General features: G+C 48.6%; 2 protein-coding genes and 1 long non-coding RNA gene across 4 annotated transcripts in view; 1 reads left to right on the top strand and 2 right to left on the bottom strand.

Annotated features, from left to right (window-relative positions):
* APOBEC2 (apolipoprotein B mRNA editing enzyme catalytic subunit 2) overlaps nucleotides 1-4356 on the bottom strand; it is a 21263-nt gene extending 16907 nt beyond the window's left edge. The window contains 3 exon segments of the mRNA XM_075115461.1: nucleotides 1834-1972; nucleotides 2407-2613; nucleotides 4236-4356. Of these exon segments, the coding sequence (XP_074971562.1) occupies nucleotides 1834-1972; nucleotides 2407-2579 (312 nt within the window). The 5' untranslated portion in view covers nucleotides 2580-2613; nucleotides 4236-4356.
* LOC142067132 (uncharacterized) lies at nucleotides 2579-14193 on the top strand. Its single transcript, XR_012663913.1, has 2 exons — nucleotides 2579-2728; nucleotides 2847-14193. It is a non-coding gene; the product is annotated as an uncharacterized LOC142067132 (long non-coding RNA).
* The window catches only part of BAK1 (BCL2 antagonist/killer 1), a 19354-nt gene continuing 13790 nt past the window's right edge, over nucleotides 14132-19695 (bottom strand). For both annotated transcript variants that reach the window (XM_075115460.1, XM_075115459.1), the window contains one exon: nucleotides 14132-19681. In XM_075115460.1, the coding sequence (XP_074971561.1) occupies nucleotides 19577-19681 (105 nt within the window). In that variant the 3' untranslated portion in view covers nucleotides 14132-19576. The remainder of the gene's footprint in view (nucleotides 19682-19695) is intronic.

The raw sequence follows: 19695 nt of genomic DNA, 5'->3' as shown, positions 1-19695 counted from the left end.
CGGAAAAGAGAAATTTCCTCTTGGGAGAAGCACTTGCATTCTAATCATTGTTGCTTTATCTCGGAGCATGAAACTCAAGAAGCGTGATACTCCACAAATAGAAGTCAAAGTGCCCAGTCTCCTTTCACTAGCAGAACAAGACAGATTACTCCTTGCTCAGTAGCTGACAGATAAAAAGTTAATGGTATAAAGCACAAACCAGGTGATACATGAAAATGAAGCAACAGCACAAATAGCAAAAAAATCAAGTTAGTTCTTAAAAATTGGTGTGCGTGAGTGAAGGGAATTTTTGTTTGGTCCCAGAAGAAGAGATGGGATTTACCACGTGTGTGAACAAGTTCTGTGCTCTGGGGAAATGGTAGCAGTTTTGAGGGGTGTCCGGGATTGATGCTCCGGGTTACGCTGGTATCACGAGATCCTAATTTGGCTAATGGAATTTGACCTGATAGCATTAAGGTCACCATACAGCTGTAGCCCCAAACTCAAGAGTGCTGGGAAAAATAGTTCCCAGGTTACGGATGCACGGTTACTTTAAAGGAGCATAGGGGTGCATGGTGCAAACCTTTCTTTTACATACCATGACGAAGGTGGGAGGATGAGGCATGTTTTCATGCCTGTCCCAAAATGAATCCCCCAGATTATTAGATCTTGGTTCACATCAGCATAGTTTAGTTTCACCGAATGCCTTCATTTCTGTCCTGCTCTTATTCTCTCTTTCCATGTTTTTCCTCAGGGTTGTCCTTCCAGATGTGGATTGTGAGACAAGTTGCCATGGCCAGCCAGCCCAGGTAAGGCACCATCAGCAGCGTTGCTATCTTGTTAATGCGGTACCAGGAGCACATCGTGCCTATCACCAGGCCGTCCAAGCACAGGATGGCAATCAGTGCCTGGAGCAGAGAGAAGACAATGACTCTGGTGCTCACTCTTGGGAACTCGCAGCATGACTATAAACTGTCCTGCTAAACGTGGTGGGAGGGAATAGGAATGGCGGAGGTTTAGCACTGAAACATCACCTAGACTGATCCTAAACCCCAGGACCTTGGCTCTGAACTCCAATCAGTGAGATCTGAATGTACCACACCAGGAGCCGAGACTAATGCTAATTTTTTTCTGTTCATTATCGAGTTCTGCAGATTAACACACTGTTTATGATGATCAGTGTCCCCTTCTGCTGATAACGCCAATGCAGAGAGATCAGAAACGCGCTTGTGTTAGTACCGATAGCTATTGCCACTTAACAAACTTTCTCAATGTACGTTTCATCCACAGAGTGACAAAATTCAGATGGGGACATAAGTCCCACCCTGCACCTCCGCCACCTCTGGGCCTTGGCACCTCAGGTAAGTGCTTTTTGAATATACCACAGTTCCACCTCTGCCGTGCCTTACCTTCGTGCATATCCCCTTAACAGGCTCTACACTGCACAGTGCATTCTATTTGCTCGATAAGCCGCTCACAGCTAATGTGCCCCCCCAGGGATGCTAACTTTGCCGCTTGCCGGAGCAGGGTGTGACTCCCAGAAGGACTTATCTGTAACCCCAAATCCTTAACTAGGAGATGCAGCAGCTGGACTACTGAGTCCCTGATCTCCCACCCTGCTCTGGTCGGGCCGGCTATCTGCATGGCAAGAGCAGGGTGAGGGGTGGAAGGGACTGATACCATTGTCTAGAACCACGTGCGGTGTGAACTACATCTGAGCAAAAGCTCTTCTTATAACTGTCTTTACAATTGCATAATGCTATTTAGAAAACCTCCAAACAACCCCAAAGTCCACGTGGCAAGGATGCTGGCAAACAAGTCTCCAGCAGATGAATGGATGGCCAGATACATTACCATCTTCAGGTTACGTGCACCGAAGAAGAAGGGAGGCCAAGCCCAGTTCAGGACCAGCTGAGCCCCGTAGAGGCCAAGCGGGATGATAGCTTTGCTGCTGCAGCCGCCCAGATCGTTCCAGATCAGGTAGGAGGCGTAGCTGTGAAGAGGGAAGCACATTAGTGTTCTGCAGTGAGTAAATCCCTAATACAGACAAAGGCTTTTCCTGTACAACATCCCTGTTGTGACAGGGATTTGCAGGACAGACATATTTGCACAACGGCCGCATCCGTGTCCCTCACTACTCTCAAACCCGTCGCCTGTCTCATACCTGCACGGCTTGTACGACTTCCCCAGGGCAGCAGCTGTTTTTAGGATGTGTTTACAAAGGTGAGCATGGGCTGTCCCCCTGGCCAAAAGCATTGCCTGCAGCATGAATCTGAGGAACCCAGCCCGGAATTTGGCTCAGGCTGACGTGCCCTGCTGATTCAGGTGCAAGGGCTATCCCAACAGCAAAGGAAAGGGTTTGAAATGACTGCTCCTCTGTGTATCAGACATAGCAGGACGAGAGAGGGAGCGGTATGCAGAACTTACCCCATGCCAGTATACAGGACAGTCCAAGCAATAGGGAATATTTTGCGGGGTGGACACCATGAAGGTTTTTTCAGCTTCTCGTACCAAACAGGTGTTCCTTTTCGATTAATGAACCAGCCAAGCAAACCTCCAACATGAGGCAGGACAGTAAAACCAACAGCATGAGCCCACATCCTTCCTCGGTGGCTTGAAGTAGCCTTTTGCCTGCTGTAAGTTAAAAACAATAATTGATTATAACCTTAAAAGGACGTTTTTTCCTACTTTGATCTTTCAAGCTCTTTCACTAATTGCCCATATTCCACTTTAGTCTCTAAGGCAGAGGGTAAGTATTGAATATTGTATTCAGCTCCACTGCTGGCTCCCCTCTACCCATCTCCCCATCTCTGAAATTGGGGAAATTATTTATTTCATCGTTACATTTTATCCCTTGGTCTACCCAGGGTGACTCCCCCTGCTATTTCATGGCTTGTTACAATATTTGTGTGGCGGGGTTCAGCTAGGGTGGTTATATTCTTAGAAGACTGCAGTTACTTTTATCATTCCTCCTCCGAATGCCCATCAGACAGCACACAGACTTCAGTGTACGTTCACGGAGACTACGCATCTCAGCAGAGCTGTTATCTCTCCTCCGCATGATATTCTGAATATGAAAACCCAGACAGATCAGGCCCAGAAAACCCCATCCATTCTGACGTCATCTAATTTTTCACCATGGATTTATATTTTAAATGAGGTCTATAACAAGGCAACATCCTTACAGCAAATTTTAAGTGCTCAGTGAACCTTGCTGAATCCTCCCTGCAGCCCGAGCAGGCAGCGGTGGATTCTCACCTCTGTAAGCAGGTAAGCTGAGGCACAAGAGTAGTTTCTTAATTTGCTCACGGTCTTCCTCTTGCATAAAAGGAAGGAACATTTACTTTAGTAATTACGTTATGCTCCCACACAGGACAGCTGTGGTAAGAATAACACCTAGCATTTCATTCTCTGTGCCGTATCTTCCCTTGCCGTTATTCTCTGTAGAGCTCTGAACCTGCCACTCTTCTGTCCTCCTTCCCTTGGTCTCTGTGTTCACCTTTTTGATCCATTAAGGAACTGAACCCCAGTTAGCATTCATGGGGGATAACACATAGGAGTCGCCAGGAGCACAGCGGTTTTGTGCTGTCGGCAGAAACGCAAAATGCACCTGGGCAAACGCGCTTGGGAAAGAGCGGGTTTTAGCCGTGCGAGGAGAGGGAAGCAGGCACGGAAAATTCCCTCACCCGGGGAAATGTCCCCGGCACTCTGAGCACTCCCCAGGGAAACAGGGAGCACGAGGAGACAACTGATCTACGCAGGCATCTCTGCTTGGGATTTTAATTCATAATTAACACTTTCCTACATCCTACGCTAATTGTTATTATTATCGTCGTGCTACAAAGCATTCGTCTTTAGAAACGCATGCCAGCAGTACAAGCCAATTTATACATCAATAAGGAACAAATAGCCCAGACACCATCTCTAACTAACAGTTCCTTTACCAGACAATTTATAGTGCTATTAAAGTGTCTATGGAACCAGAAAATCAACCGAACACTGAGAAAAATAATAGCTGTTAGTCCTGCTTTTAAAGTATAAAACAGCAACAGCTGCGTTCTGGTTTCTCCACAGCACTTCAGAAAAGTAAAATGGGAAAAGTAGATTTTTACCTCCTCCCAACTCCTTTGTAGTCACCAGACTAACCTGATGGACGCAGAAGTAACCGAGGATTGAAAATAACATCACACTGATAACACCTTATTTTGTCTCACAGCTGTTATAACTTAATGGGGAAGGAGTTGTAAAAGCCTTACCGTCTCTTACTGCCTTTCTCTCCCTTGCAAAGAAAAAGGGTTGGACATCCAAGGCCAGATTCTGTCTCTAAGGCTGGTGCTGCTCTACAATGAAGAAATTGTCGGCTGAGTTTTACCCAAATAGGAGGAAAAAGGGTGTGTGTGTGCGTGCGCCGGTGGCTGTATGAGATTACACAAGAGAGCCCACATCTGGGCAAGAATTACAGGGGATTTGGTGGTGCTTGAGCAACGGTGTGGAAGGCAGGGCTGACTTCTGGGTCCAGACAGCACCGAGCTGTGACATCTGAGGCTCTTGGCTTGGTCTGAGGACAAGCATCTCGTGTGTAGGTCAGGGGGTGGCTGCATGGGACAGAGAAGCACCCTTTTATCTGTCGGGGAGCGCATTGGGCATGCCAAAGTATAAATTAAAGCGTGTCACGTACAAATGAACGTGGTAATTGTATAAGAGCTTGTGCACAAGGGATGAGGTCCATAAGAGTAGGACTTCTGTGTGTGTTACACGGGTGTGAGCTCTGCTGATTTGGTCTGTCTGAGGATCTGTCCCAGAGCGTGTCCACGGGCGTGAGCGCAGGGCAGAAGGAACCTGCTGCGTGTACAAGGATGTCCCTGCCACGCCGGTCCCTCTGCACCGTTTAACGCAACGTTGATTAACCAGATGCTTTCGGTGGTCGCCTGTACACTAGCCTTTTGGCTAAAATTCACTGGAAACCACTTGAATCTAAAATAAAGACATTACACAAGCATGTTAAATGAAAAAGAAAAAAGCTAGAAATCAATTTCCATTAGTAAGCTGTCTGCAAGGGATGGGAAATTAAACACTAATTTACTTCAGTTACGGGTCATTACCTGGATTTCATGGCCAGAGGCAGAATGGCTGGTTCCTAGCAGAATGCGGTATTACTGTTATAACATAGAACCACTGAGATCTTCTGTTTTATTGGGCTCAGAGGAAATTATTTTTTTGTGGGAGGAGAAAGAAAGAAAAAAAAAAACCAGTGTTAAGGGACAGATTTTCAGCTAGCATAAATCAATGCCCTGCTGTTGCAGTGGTGTGTTTATATAGTGTAATTGCCACTTTGAAATAACAGATGCAGCCCACATTAATCAAGCAGTAGCCACCTGCATGTCCTTTCTGAGTCTGTTGCTATTTGCGATTGGAAACTTCTGTCACCAACGATGCAGCTACTATATGCGACTGAATGGTTTCCATTGCGGTCAGTCACTTCTCCACTGAAGCGGTCGCCGTGCGGATGGTGGGTGGCGTTGCCTTCGCCAGGCTTTGGCAACTTGGTCAGAGAGCAGGCAGTTCTGTAGGTGGTAGTATTTCCTTCCCTGGCCTTGAGCACAAAACCGTGATTGCTGGTTTGCTTGGTGTATAGCAGTTGTATTCCTAGGCCCTTTGGGAGTCCAATATGCTGGAAGAACTAAAAACTAAGGGTCAAATGACAAGGATCTTGGTAGATCTGGGAAGCTGGGGCTGATGCTGCATGACTGGGGAACAGGAAATGCAAAGAGGAAAAAAATAGCAGAGGCAATTACAGGCCTAAAATTCATGTGTGAGTCTTACTTGAGCTTTAGAGCGAAGAAAGGGAGAAGTGAAGACACGGAGGTACATGGAAAATGGGATAATATGTGACAGATTTGGCAGGAGTGAATCACAGCAGGCTGGATGCCATTGCCTGGGCAGATGCCTGCTTCCTAAGCAAGATGATGTGGTACCCCTGTCACTGGTCTGGACTTCTGAATAGCATCTGCTACGGTGCTTACCAGGCAACGATGAAGCTGAAGACGCTGGCGGGTGGCAGCGGGGCTGCTGGGCGGGTAGGCAGAAGAGGCGGCGGGAGGGGGCACAGAAAGACAAGGATCAGGTTTGGGAAGAGTCTCTAGTGGCACTGACCAGGGATCAGTACTGGGACCCGGAGTGATCTTAAATATAGTACGAGCACGTGCACGAGCACTCCGAGACAAGCGTGTGTGCACGCCCCAGGCCTCTGCTTCTGTACGTGAAGGCGTGCTGCGGGAGGGAACAGCCCTGCAATAAACCGGAAAGACTTTCTCTCGCACAGTATTGGTTTTCCTCTGTTACCACAGATTTATGTCTCAATATTTCTGGTTTGAATCATTTTACAGTAATACAAGGTGAGGTAATACTACCTCTTAGTAAGATCATTTCTATACTATGTCTTGGTATGCTTCTGATTATTAAAGTAATATTACTGCTGGGTTTCAGATCACTGCAGTGTGTTTTCATGAAAGAAAAGACATGGGAGAACTGAGTTACACAACTGTGTTTGTTTTCCTCTTCTTAGCAACCTTTGCACGTTGTCCCAAGAGGTTCTCGGTCTATGCAAGATTAATTGCCCAAATATAAAAGGCCTGTTAGCCTGAATATATTATTGAAAAACAGCATATTTCAATCTGCCCTAGTTTAGAAAATAGAGGTGCCAGGTCAGCTCCTGGCATAAATCTCCAACGCTCCTCAGAAGCCACCAGAGCTTCTCTGATTTACATCGGCAATAAAGTCGTCCTGGTTTGTCTGCCGCTGATGAGAGCATGAGTGTGCTCACCGAGCTGCCGCAAATGACGCGGCGGTGGCTGGGGAGGAACCTTCCTGGCAGCCACCATCCTCCGAACAACTCTAACCTGCCAGCCTTAACACTGCAAAATAAAATGTTTCATTTTTCAGGATGAAAAGACATTTTAAAAAATCCCCATGTCTTATTTCTAATGAATAAAACCTTGTCTTTATAAGTTTCGGTTATGTTGAAATAAAAAATCTGGATACTATGAAATAATATAGTATTTTCCAACTTAACACTTGGGGTTTTTTTCCATGTGGGCTGAGGTGGCCCCGAGCAGGCCAGGGCAAGAGCCCACAGCCCCTCGAAACGTGGATGTGGATTGCTCAGTGAGCTGAACCTTGCAGCTTGAATTTCCACCCTGTCTCCACTAGAGGGAATTTTAAAAGAAGGTCTTTCTTAGGATTGAAGTCCAGTTTTCAGTGTGTTAAAACGTACTGCCTGCAGGACGCTGCTGGCTCTGGATGCGCAGGGGCACTGGCTCTTCTGTAAGGCACAAGATCCTGCCTCGGTCCTGGCTGATCACAGCTAATCACAGGAACAACTCTGACGTGAGGTGAATAGCAGAAGAGGCTGGTTAATATTTTAGGGCTCAGCCTTTGATTTCTCTCTGCCCGCAGGGAGGACGAGGCGCGCCCCAGCTCCCTGCTGCCGCCCATGGGGCTGGCCGGCTCCCCCACGGCTGGGGTCTCTGCATCCCGCGGGGCTCTGTTTGCGGCCAGCTGTGAGCTGAAAGGTCAGGCTGAGTTTCGAGGTAAATTTTGAGTACCGGGGCTTCCAACAGGCCTGCTGTTTGTCAGTAGCAGAGCCGCTGAGGGCTGGCGTACAGAGCTGCCCGCCTGTGATAACCGTAAGGGGAACGGTTCGGTCTTATCTGCACACAGAAGTTGCACCTCAGTAGCCAAAAGAATAAATTTTAATGGACACAGTTCAACGCCTTCTTTCATGTTAGGAGAAGCTTAGTGTGGGGATAGGCAGATGATTGCGAGCAATTAAGTTATGCGGCTTAACAAATTACCACCCTCTGGCTGAGCCTCTTTAATTAACCACATACACACACCCAGCCCGGCACTAATGAGACATAAAATATTTTGCCTTCAACTACCGTGACCAGCAATACCTGCTTTACTGGAGTACTTGGTAGCAGTGATTTTGACCTGCAGCCGTCAGATCAGCAAGAGCACACGTAACCCTGGTATCCCTGACCTCGCCGTGCCATGCCATCCACTCGTATTGCATGGCACGTGATGGGGTGCTGGGCTTCTGGCAGCGCGAGAGCGGTGCTCGGGGATGTGCGGAGAGGGCTAGCTTTTTGTCTCAGAGGACTCAGCCCTTGCTTCAGGAAAAAAAAGAAGCTGCAGAAATGGTACAGGGTCAGTGGCAGGGTGTTGTGCTGCAGTGGGTTAATTGATATCACAACTCAGCTGCTTAGTTATTCTTACTAAGTCATGATTGCAACCTTTGTATTAATGTCAGATTGGGGTATCAAGTTCAAAGTGAGCCAGAGTAATAGTCTTCACAAAGGATTTTATAATGCCTTAATATAGCAGTTTATAATGCGTTTCAAGGTCTTTCCTACATGCAGAGTTAATTGAGAAAAGCTATTGTGGTTTCAAGTGATGCTCTCACTTAAATCAAGTTCACTTTCATGTGCTGATGTGCCCTAAATTACACTGGTGCAGATTTCCAGCCAGGCAAAGCTTTGTAGTAAGGGTGTAATGTTCACTAGTTACGAAAAAAAGGGGGAGAGGGTTTTCCTGCTGGTACTTTCAGAGGAAAGCCAGAAACAGAGGGGCAGCACGTACCAACCTGAGGTCTTAAAAAAGCAGCAGATGACCTCTGGACCCTTAGCTGTGTTTTCTGCAACTATAAGAAAAGTTCTCAGATAATTCCCCGCCCGGGCGGTTCAGGCAGTGAACTGGGGAACTAAGACAAGCGCCAGCAACAGGCACTGAATGGTGAACTCCTGTAGACTGGATGCCCCTCGTTGCTGGAGGAGGATGGCCCAACCCTGTCCTGCGCACACCCCGGCTAACTCAGCCGCCGGGCTCTGGTTTGTAACTTACCTTCCCCCCTGCTAATGCAGCACTGCGGAGCTGGCAGCGAGAGATCAGGGTCCTTCCCAAGGGCCCTTCCAGGCCTGGGGGGGGTCTGTCAAGGCCGTGGCTTGCTCAGGAAGCACAAAACCTGGAAACAAGCCTTGTCTAGGTATTAGGGAAGGCATTAGCCAGCCTGCAAGGCTTTTATTGCTGGTGATTATGAAGAAGAAAGGGACCGGTTGTCTTGGATTTTCAGTAGAAGGAGTTTTCCACCCTAATTTATTAATTCAAGGCTTCCACATGACCTGGGAAGTTACATTATCTCTAAATCTGCATTTATTGACATTTTTTCAGTTCAGGCCAAGATTAAATTGGCTGAGAAACTTGTATCAAAATATTTTTGTTGTCCTTTTAATGGAAATGCCCTTTATACTAGGAGGGAAAACTGCAGTGACTGCTTCTTTTTGGTCTAAATATTTTTTCTGAGAACCATGAGTCTGTCAAAATGCATCAAAACAATGCTTGGAGAAGTTTTTGTGAGGAGAAAAAACTATGGTTTTCTTCCATGTTTCTTCAGTCATAGCAGAAACAGAAAGTGAAAAGGTGAAAGAACACAGGGCCCAGAGGGAATTCCTAGCAAAGGGAAAATCACAGTAAAGATTCTGCAGAAAACAAACATATTTTTAAAGGAAGAGAAACCACAACATTTGGAAGATATGACAAAAGGTGGGGGGTTTCATCTATTTGTTCTGGAGTGCGCATCCTTTTCTTGAGTTAACAGCTCTACCCTTGGTGTTATTCTCGTTTAGGACCCCCGTTTGGTGTTTTGTTAGTGAGTCATTACTAGGCTGTCTTTTTTTCTTTAATTTTTTCCCAGATGTAGAGACGTGTGAGCAAAGTGAATATTGCCTCTTGCAGCACCCTTTCCAGAAGGCTGCAGCCGGTTGTGAAGGAGTACAGATGCTTCCCATCTAAGCACCTTCCAGGTACAGACAGCAAGCGGATCACAGTGTCTGTTCCTCGTGCCCTTCTCTGGTGGCTTTTGAGGTCTCAGCAGTTGGGGTTGGTTCTTACTGTGGTGGCTTTAACCCTGACGTGATGGCCCACACAAACTGGTCACAGCAGAAGCCTCTGCAGAAGTGTGTTTTTTTCCATTCACAGCAGAGGATCTGCCAGCTGCAAAGTCTAGAAGGGATGAAGCAACCATCCCAACCATCCCACCGGCAACGCTTCTGCTGGGAGTGATGCGCAGTCGCGCTTTCCCCTGACAACATCTGCGTCGAGGAGTGACAAAGATGGGGGTGCAGCGGGAGTAACGCTGCTTGCAAACGACAAAACGAGCATCTCTGAATTGCTTTAAAGGCGAGGCTCGAAGTCTGAACAAGCTGTAGAGTGCCAGAATTTTTCTGTCTTTATGGGTATGTGCCAGCTGCTAAAAATGACTCATTTCTTCTTAGAAAGCTGTCCTGCTGCCTTGGCAAAGCTTTGCTGCTTGGTGTCTTGATGGTAGGATTGGTTTATTTTTAAGGAAATGCAGCTGAGCCATGGTATTACATCTGTTGCCATTGTTTGGCCAGATTTTTGCAAGAAGATCACAAGGAAAAAAATGGTTGTGAAACATCTCGTGTGTTGCCATAGAGTTCAAAGAGGGTGTTATCTGAGCCATATAGACCTCATCCAATTTCAGCTTTCTGACCTTTGGCCCAGGTTCTGCAGAGTAAGTGTACAACAACCCCACCTAAATCAAGGGTGTAAATCCCCCCCGAGAAGCACAATCAGCACATGGTAAATGCCAGAGTCCTTCCCTGGACTATTCTGGTGAACACGTTGATGGGCAGAGACATGGTTCAAGCAAATGTGAGGGCATTTTTGGAGAGAGGGAGTTCTGAATTAGAAATGTGACTTGTGTAAAGGCAGTGTTATGGTTTGGTTTCCTTCAATGACTGGTGTAAGTAGAAAATGGATTTTATTGCTTTCTTTGTGCTGAATCAGGTCTTCTAACTTTAATAGAAGAGGTTCTTCTTTTTACAGCAGTGATCCATCCAAGGGCATCAACTACTGCAGTATTCCCCACAGCCATCGGATGATAAGGTTATGTCTAAATAGTATATTGAATGCAGACATGAAATTGCTCTGCCAGAGCTCTTGATATCTGGACAGACTCCAGCTTTGATCCAGAAAGCTGTATGACTGCCAGGAAAGCAGAGCAGAGCCCAGATTCATACGGATGAGAATGGTCATGTCTGCTGGAACAAGCTCACCTCATCCCATGGTGTAACAGATAGACGTGCCTCCAGGGTTGTCTTCTCTTGAGTTTGCCCAGACCGCTACGATTCATGGAGATTGTTCAGGGAAAGTCAGGGAGATCTGGGAATGAGGAATCAATTGGAGAAGAAACCTCATGTCTGGCTGCCAATTCACAGGATGGAAAAAAACCCCACTGGCTTAGTAAACTGTTTGCTGCAACCTATTCTGACAGCGCTGCCACAAAGGCACTGCTGCTGTCAGAGGTGCTAGTGCCAGTTCATGTCAATCATAGGGTTTCACTGCTGCACGTGTTCCCCTTCCAGCTGGAAGATAAAAGCCTGTTTCCTTCAATTCATTGGTGTCAACGCAGCCTGGTCCCATGTGGAATCCCAGATATCAGTGGTAGAAATGATGCGTGAGGTGAATGGATGTGAACGAGCCCTCGGGAGGAAGCGTATCCCTGACATTGTAATGACAGCGTGCTGAATCTTAGCCAGGGGCTGAGAATCTTCAAACACATGCCAAATGAAGGAAACCTGCCTGGGAGCGAAGGATTTTTATTTAAAAAATTAAGATGATAAAAACAAGTGTGATTTCCCAGCTCCTGCCCACTCTTATTTCCTGTCCTGGAAATTCACTAGAAAAACCCTTATTTCTGCAAAACTCCGGGTGGTTCAGAGTTTGACCCAGTTTTAGAGATAAGGTACTTGTCTCAAATACCAGATCTAGATTGCTACCAGATCTTGGATTCTGGTTTAGGGTCAATTCTGTTTGAATGGCCAAAGGCAAGTACTTCAATAATATTGTGGCCTTAATTTTTTTTTTTTTGGTAATTTAATTAGGAGCTTGATCTGGTTTTGGGGCAGGACACAAAGTGGATTACAGGAGCAGCTGGGTCTTTAATTAGGGCCATTTATCTTTTGTTAAAAGTTTAACCTTTGCTTGCACAGAGAGGCAACAACAGCAAGGGACAGAGCTTCAGCAGTGTGTTTTTGTGTGCAGAGCGCTAGGTCGGCCAGGTATGCGCAAGACTGCGTGGCTGGGAGTACTCTCATCTTGCTCGAATCTCACTGCAGCTATCCCAAAGTACCAACGGGCAACTGTGTCATACGGCTATTTATAGAAACCAGGAACTAGAGGGTAAATATTTATTTAGATTCCAATGCTTAATCTGCTACTGGCAAACTGTGTGGAAAGCCTGGGCCCCCACTCTTCCTACAGCAATTTATCACCAGAGCCTTCATGTCCTCTCCTTCTCCCGACAGTCTCATACACATTCCCCAGGATTAATTCTGCAGAAAATGGACATGGCCTGGGTTCAGCCCCTCCGGCACCTTCTGGTCCCACACCATCCTGGCAGGCATCCCGCCCTCTGTCTCTCCTCCCTCATTTAAACTGACTGGCATTCAGAGGTAGAAACTGTGAATCCAGGCACCCAGGGTGCGTGAAGGGTAATGGCACGAGGCCGTCGTTGCTCTGCTGGATAGACAGACTCGTTTGCAATGACGTGGGATGGGACAGAGCAGCGGATGGGAGCTGTGGAGCCGCTTGGATTTGTCACTAAGCTGGCTGAATGATGACAGCTGTGCTCTTCTGGCAGGCTGACAAGGCAGAGCCACCCCCGTTGTAAAGCCACCTCTGTTCATGGTTACTGCAAAGTCCTACAGTAACCATAAACCCTGCCACTGCCCACCCCACTCCTTTCCTCAGCCAGAACAACAGATATATATTGAGGGTGGGGACAGGGAAACTGGAAGGATGCTCCATGTTCATCAGCAAGGACTGATGGAGACAACATCCCCCCTGCCCCACCGCAGTCACGGGGGCTGCCCTGGGCTCAGTGTCTCCCACCGCAACCAGTGACCAGGAGACCGGGGCTCCAAGGGACGCTTCCTCCCAGCCCCAAAAGCGAGGGCTGTAGTGAGCAGTGCTGGAGGTGGGAAGGCATCAGCAGAAGTGGCTGCAGGTGGGGATGGCTGGGGCATTAGCACAGGTGGGGTATATCCATGCTTATTAGTGAGCCGTGTGCTCATTAACAAGGCACAAGGCCCCAGCTGTCACACCTCCCCTCCACCCTGCAGTGGTGTTAAAGCATCCTGTCCCCCTAACATCAACTTCTTCTCTGCCTATTACAGACGCTGCTGGAGCTCTGGCAGTGCCAGAAGGAATGGCTGGTGGAAGCTGGCATCCAGACTGGCCCTGCAAGGGGTGAAAAGTCAGGTGAGCAGCAAGGTTTGTCTCTGAGCAAAGGAGAGCAGTGCAGGAAAGGGAACAATAAAAGGCAGCTTGGTACAAGCTTGTCCTGTCTTGGCATGTGAAAAGAGAGCAGCTGCAAGTGGCGCAGCCTGGGGATCTGGGCTGGCATTTGGGAAAGGTGGCCCAGGATAGCGGCTGTTGCAGGAGCTCTGGTTTCCCATCTTTGTGCTAACCCTAGTTCCGTTTAGCAATGTGACTTCTCTCTGCAGCCAGCTAGAGCTGTTAGCTAGCAGGAGGTATTGCTGTCATCCCAATACAGGGAAGTGGTAGCATGTCCCCATCTTGTGTGCGCAGGGCTTTTCCGATAAGAACACACATTTCCCTTTCATTTGCTGGAGTGTTTTATGGCAGATGAGAATCTTGTTGTACTTCTCTGTAATGGATTTTTCCTTTGCAATCTCCTATCCTTATTGTTTCTTGCTAGGGAGGTGTGGACACATCAGAGATAAGATCCTTAACTTCTGGGCAGGTGGAGCAGCAGATCAGACCACAGATTACCACAGCAGTCTCTTCTTCATCCCTGCAGCATCTGCTGTAAAGGCACTATTTCTCAGGGATGGCAAAGCAAGCTTCAGCAACAAATTTCTCTCCCTCTCTAGCTCTTCATGTGAGAAAAAGTGTAAGAAGGCTGGGTATCCCTAAACTAATGGGGCAAGTGAGACTAAGTAGCTTGTGCAAATTTGTGCAGAGGAACCTATAAGGCACCCGAAAGCTACCCAGAGCACCCTGCAAAGGAGTACAGCTTCTGGAAAAAAACCCTCAACACAGCCAGGAAAAGCGTTTGCACTGCATGTACCATTTTTATTTTCATATATATTACATCATTTTTTAAAAGAATATATGTGAAAGAAATATTTTTTCATGTAAAAGCAACCCACCATGTTCCACGCAGACCCTTTGCCTGCCATTTCAAGATGACCTGCACTGGGGAAAGGCTGCCCTGCAAACAGAACTCATTTCCCCATTCCCCATTTTCCTGCTGCTACTGGGACAACCTGTGGTCTTCCTCTCCTCCTCCCCTTGGAAAGAAAAGGTATTTACCAGTCCCTTCCCTCCAGAGTCAGTGCAAAACATGCTTTATTCTCCGTCATATACCCCGTCCCCTTCCTGCAGTGCTGGGAGAGACTGGGGCTTCCCGGAGGGATGGGGGAAGGAGCTGTGTAAAACACCATGTGCTTTGATACTGTGAAAAAGGCAAGGAAGAACCAGAATTAATAGTGTGGTTTCAAGTATATGTGTAAAACCCATCACACAGAGCTTCACAGAAGGCTGCCCCCAGTCCTGACCATGAAGAGACTGGTCTCTCTGGGGCAGTGCTGGCCCCTGCCAGCCCGAACCCTGCTGCAGCCGGTGTTTGGCAGGGGTGGCTCAGGGAGAGGCTTGCAGCACGAGGAAGGGCTAGAAGGGAGAGGTGGTTCTGACAAGCAAACTAATAGCTCAGGCAGATTTTCCCACCCAGAGGGAAAGAGCTGGGAGAGGGTGGGAGTAAAAGGTGCTCTTGGATAGTGTCAGTAAATGAGACTCTTCTTTCAGACTCTCCCCCTTCTTCTATGCACCCATTATAACCCTCTGATTTAAATTCCTCTGCCCACCCTCCCGAACGCAAGCGCTTCTGTCTGAACAACTCCCCGTGCTGTGTCCCCTTAACACCTCTCCTGGGGTAGCCATTCGCACAAAGAAATCCTCACCAAAAGGAACCCCCCCCTTTCCTCTCTGCGCCCCTTGCTATGTAGGGAGCCAGCAGAGAGACACGAGGAACCAGTGTGCGGAGCTTGTGGCCTCGAGCGGGGCTGCGATCAGCTGCCCTGCCTTGCATCCACCTATGGCTCCTCCAGCCCTGGGGACTGGCACTGCTGCTGTACAGCTCGCGCCCCTCTTTGCTACTTCTGGGGTGCATCTCAGCCTTCACTGAGCACTGCGATGCTGAAACCGTCCCATCTGTTGGTCCAGGGGCTGGGTGGAGAAGGGAATAGCATAAGCCTTTCCTTGGTTCCTCTCCCTACCCAGTCGAGGCGTGAGCAGACCAGGCAGGCACTGCTGCCAGTAGGTGCAGCTAAGTTGTAGGCATCACCGAGAGCTGGTCCTTCCTTAGATACAACCCCAGCTTGCATCTCTGGCGTTAGAAAAATGGCATCCTTCCTCAGCAGCTGTCTGCCAAACCCTGCAGTGATTTAGGTAGCCCTGCTTTGAGCGGGAGTGACACTTTCCTTCCAACCCAAACGGTTCAGTGAACAATCCTCTCCTGTGAACAGCCATGGCAGAGCCTTCTCCTCATCTTCTACCCTCACTTTCCCATTGAGGGCTTCCCACCTCGGTTTCCCTTGCTCTCCGGGGAAAGAAGCCAAAGCCCTGGGGGCAGTCATCCCCAGTAGCACCATGGTGGCCAGGAAGGTGGCAGCAGGGGGAGCCTGCCGTTCAGTGCGTTAGGTGAGCTTGCTTTGGTACAAGGTCCAGTATGTGACTGGGTGGGTGGTTAAACAAAGTTTACACTGGTTAAAAAATAATGTAGTTGATCAGGGCTTTAACCCTGCAGAATAAACTGGCTGATTCAGCCCTGTGAGCAAGTTTGGGGTATTCTAAGAACATAGTTTTATTTAGAGCTCTTACTTCTATAGCAGAGATGTACTTTTTATTATTATTAATGGCTCCTGGCACTGCCAGTCCCAGAGCAAAAAGCCTTCTGCATATAGTCAAGGTGGCCTGTGTACCTTGTCCAGGCCCCCTGCCCAAACTCTGCCGAGTGGGGCTTCGAGGTAGATACCTGCTGCAGCTCTCTAGAGAGGGCCCACCAACCCTACAAAGAGCTTCTGGGGACGGCCAAGCCTCCTCATCTTGGTCTGCTTTGAGCCCAGCAAATCCAACCCTGCTTTAGCCTGTTTCTGCCCCCCTAAAGCACTTACACTTTCCCCAACAGCAGCCCAGTACAAACCAGTGATGCCTGCCTTTGCTATGGGTCAGAGCGTGGTGCACACCACGGCTCTGGGTGTGCGGACCACAGCTGATGGATACCGAGGTCACCTGGACAAAGAGGGGGACCTGGAAGGGGGGTTTTCCCCTTCGGTGGGAGCTCGGCCCCTCTGCCCTCGGAGCAGCACCCAGGTGGCTGTGCCTGCAATGCTGTTGCCATCCAGTGACAGGACACAGTACTACAGACCAGTCACCCATTCACTGTCCCAGTTCAAGCTTTTTTCCACTTGGTAACCAGTGACAGAGGGAGAAAATATGCTGATATCCTGAGACAATCTTCCCTACAAATCCCCTGAGAAAACAGATAAAATGGAAACTTCCCATTACTACAGCACCTATTTTAAAACTTCTCTGTCCTGGTATCGCAGGCATTGCTAAGGCTTGGTCATCTACCATATAGCTGAAAAATGGTCTTTATTTAAAGTCTGCTGGCCTTACAGCTGAATTTGGTTTGCAAGGTGAAACACCTTATCTGGAAGCTGAGAATAAATTACAAGCAGCATGGCTTTCCATGCAAGCAAAAGCTCTCTCCAATCTGTTAGAGTTCTTGGAGTGTGTCAGTGAAGTAGTGAATAAAAGCTGATATACTCTTTTCTTTCCAAGGTTCTCTGAAAAAGTCCTGCTGGAGACACAACCAAACCAGAGAACTGGCCTAGAGGATGGTGACACGTCAATAATGTGGCTGATTAGGAGAAAAGGAAAATAACAATTAGTAGTTTATTTTCATCGTGGCAAAAAGGCTCCATCTGGTGGTGTTTTCACCCAGAGAAGAAGGTGAGGTGTGGGGATGGGAAACTGCAGATGATACTAAGTTGGTTAGACTGCTTCACACCAGAGAACAGTCTTGAGATCTTGAGGAAATCTCAAGATCTGCTCGAGATGGGTGAGCAGCTGGCACGATGGTAAATGAAGTTGTGTGTGGATAAATGCAAAGAAATGCACTTGCAAAGGGACAGATGAACTAGGTGGGCATCCAGCTGCTCAGAGAGAGTCAGCGTGGCCACAAAACCTGAGCGTAGACAATACACTGGAGGTTGGTGCTGCTCAGCACATATAAAACAAATAAAGCAACCAAATCAGAGATATATAGAAGAGGAATATTATCACAAATATTTTAATGCCTTTCTATAAGCGCAATCCAGGGCATTCCACCAGGGAAAAGGATACTGCAGAAAGAGTCGGGGTCAAAATGGTAGGCACAGGAAGACCCTGATATGGAAACAGGCTGAAAGGTTCGCTATTCCTATGTCAAGAGGCGGGGACATGAGGGGCGTAAATGTTATAAAATTATGGCTGGTCCTGCTAAGCCTCTGCAGCTGCAGGGAGAAAGCTTGTAATGTGTCCTGTCTCTGTGCTTGGACAGGACATGTAATAACAAGCTTAAACTGCAGCAAGGGATAGACATTGAGCAAAAAATCTATCTGAATGTAAAGATTAAGGTAGGAATCAGTGATATGGGGAGGCAATACTGGAGGGTTTTAAAAATAGGTTAGACAGATGTCTGTCAGGAACACCTTTGTTTCAGTGGGTCTTTGTTATGGATGGGCTGATCTCAAGATCACTCTGACCCTCCTTGGGCTCTCATGGTGGTCACTGCAGAAGGTGACACCAGGCAGGGCTGCAAGTGATCCTCGTGCCACAGAGACGAGTCCGAGCACTGCCAGTTGTGGTCACCCACCTGTTCTGCAGTAGCAATACCAGGCAAGTTCCCTGTTTCAGCCATCGTGCAAAGGCCCCAGAGGGTGGGGGGCTCAGACTCCTTAGGGGCTACGGTTTTGCTACTCCCATTGTCCCAGGTTCCAGCCTAGAAGGGCTGTCTGCATTAGGAGAGGAGCCCAGACATAGGACCACTGCTCATTTCCTACCCCCAAGGTCCCTTGGCTCCACCCCCCTGGCTGGTGCACCTGAGATGGGTAATGCTGGAATAGGGTGAGTTTGGCTCAGACAGGGCCAGTCACAGTTTCAAGCCTTACAGTCACCTGGAGTAAGAACAACAGAGCTAAACCATGCAGTCCACACTGGGACTCTCCCCGTTTTGCAAAAATCACAAAGATTTGGGATGGGAGAGTGGAGCATTAGTCACAAATGGAATGAGGTCACGTCAGTTCCTAAAGACACTGTGCCCAGAAGAGGCTGGCCCTGCTGTCTGGGCAGCCATAAAACACTGTAGCCCTGGGCTTAACCAGGGCATGTCTGCACCATCCTGCCCAGCTGAGCTCGGAAGGTAAGGAGCTGATGCAGGAACGGGATGCAACTCCAGTGCCTCCCACCGAGAGCAAGGGAGAACAACTGGTCTCGCCTGGGCTGCTCATTTGCCAGCATCCAAGTCTACTGAATGGAAGCCCCCAGCAGAACTGGAGGGAAGGCTGGCAGGCGGGCTGCCTACACTGACCATCAGTCACCCCACAGCTTTTTAGTGTTTGGAAAGCCGCTGGTGCTTCCTAGGTCTGCTGGCATGCAGCCTTTGAGCTCACGGAGGGCTGTGAGGCTGCACCCCAGCACCTGCATCAGCCAGGGGGGAGGTGCAGGTCTCCAGGTTCAGGCTGCAGCAGGGAAAACCTGCCTGCCAGCACTGCCAGGTGTTACCATTGACTGTCAGAGGACAGGTAGTCAGTGTGTTTCTTTAAAAAAGGGGTAGGGATGCTTGTTAAAAGGAAAGAGAAGGCTCAAGGGCTCGTGCTCAGGAACAGAGGGAAGGTGAAAGCAAGCCCCACCTTGGGCTTTCCAATGCTGGCTTGCCCCTCCAGTGACTTACAGACAATTGCAGCAACCAAGGCTGCAATCCCTCTTCAAATGCAGGCAAGGTCTAGGCTAGAGCCATTAGCAAAAGGGGAGCTCTGCACCTGCCCCAAGGAGCGGACAAGCCCCGTGTGCTCGCGCACACTGGCATTATTACACCAAGGCAATTGTTCCTTCAGACTCATGACTCCAGAGGAGCCTGTTCTGTCTCACTGCCGCATGCTAGGAGTGCTAGGATCACAGTGATGCTCTGTCCTCAGCAGCTAAGCAAGGCATAAAACAGAGAGCAAAGTTGAACCTTCCCCCGCCCCCCACCCACCCCACTTCTCTCCATAGCTCCTGGTGGTGTATCCACAGATGGCAGAGACCCTGGTAGTGGGAGGGTCACAGGTCCAAGCTGCTCTCTCTCTCAGAGGTTCCTTGAATCCCCCTCTCTCTTGGGAGATGTCAATGCAGGGCAGAGATTTGAGAGAGAGCTTGGCCAGACCGCCCCCAGCCTCTGCCCCCATGTCAGTCAGGGCCTGAAGAAGCGTCGTACCACTAAATGCCCCACCATGACCAGGGCCACCACCAGCAGCATGTACTTCATGTAAACATTGTCCAGGTCGAGTGCAGCCACCTAACGGGAAACAG

The sequence above is a fragment of the Phalacrocorax aristotelis genome, chromosome 21 (genome assembly GCF_949628215.1).
Source record: "Phalacrocorax aristotelis chromosome 21, bGulAri2.1, whole genome shotgun sequence".
In the NCBI taxonomy this organism is placed as follows: Eukaryota; Metazoa; Chordata; class Aves; order Suliformes; family Phalacrocoracidae; genus Phalacrocorax; species Phalacrocorax aristotelis.
The sequence above is the reverse complement of the archived record's forward strand: the minus strand, read 5'-3'. Positions and strand labels throughout refer to the sequence as shown.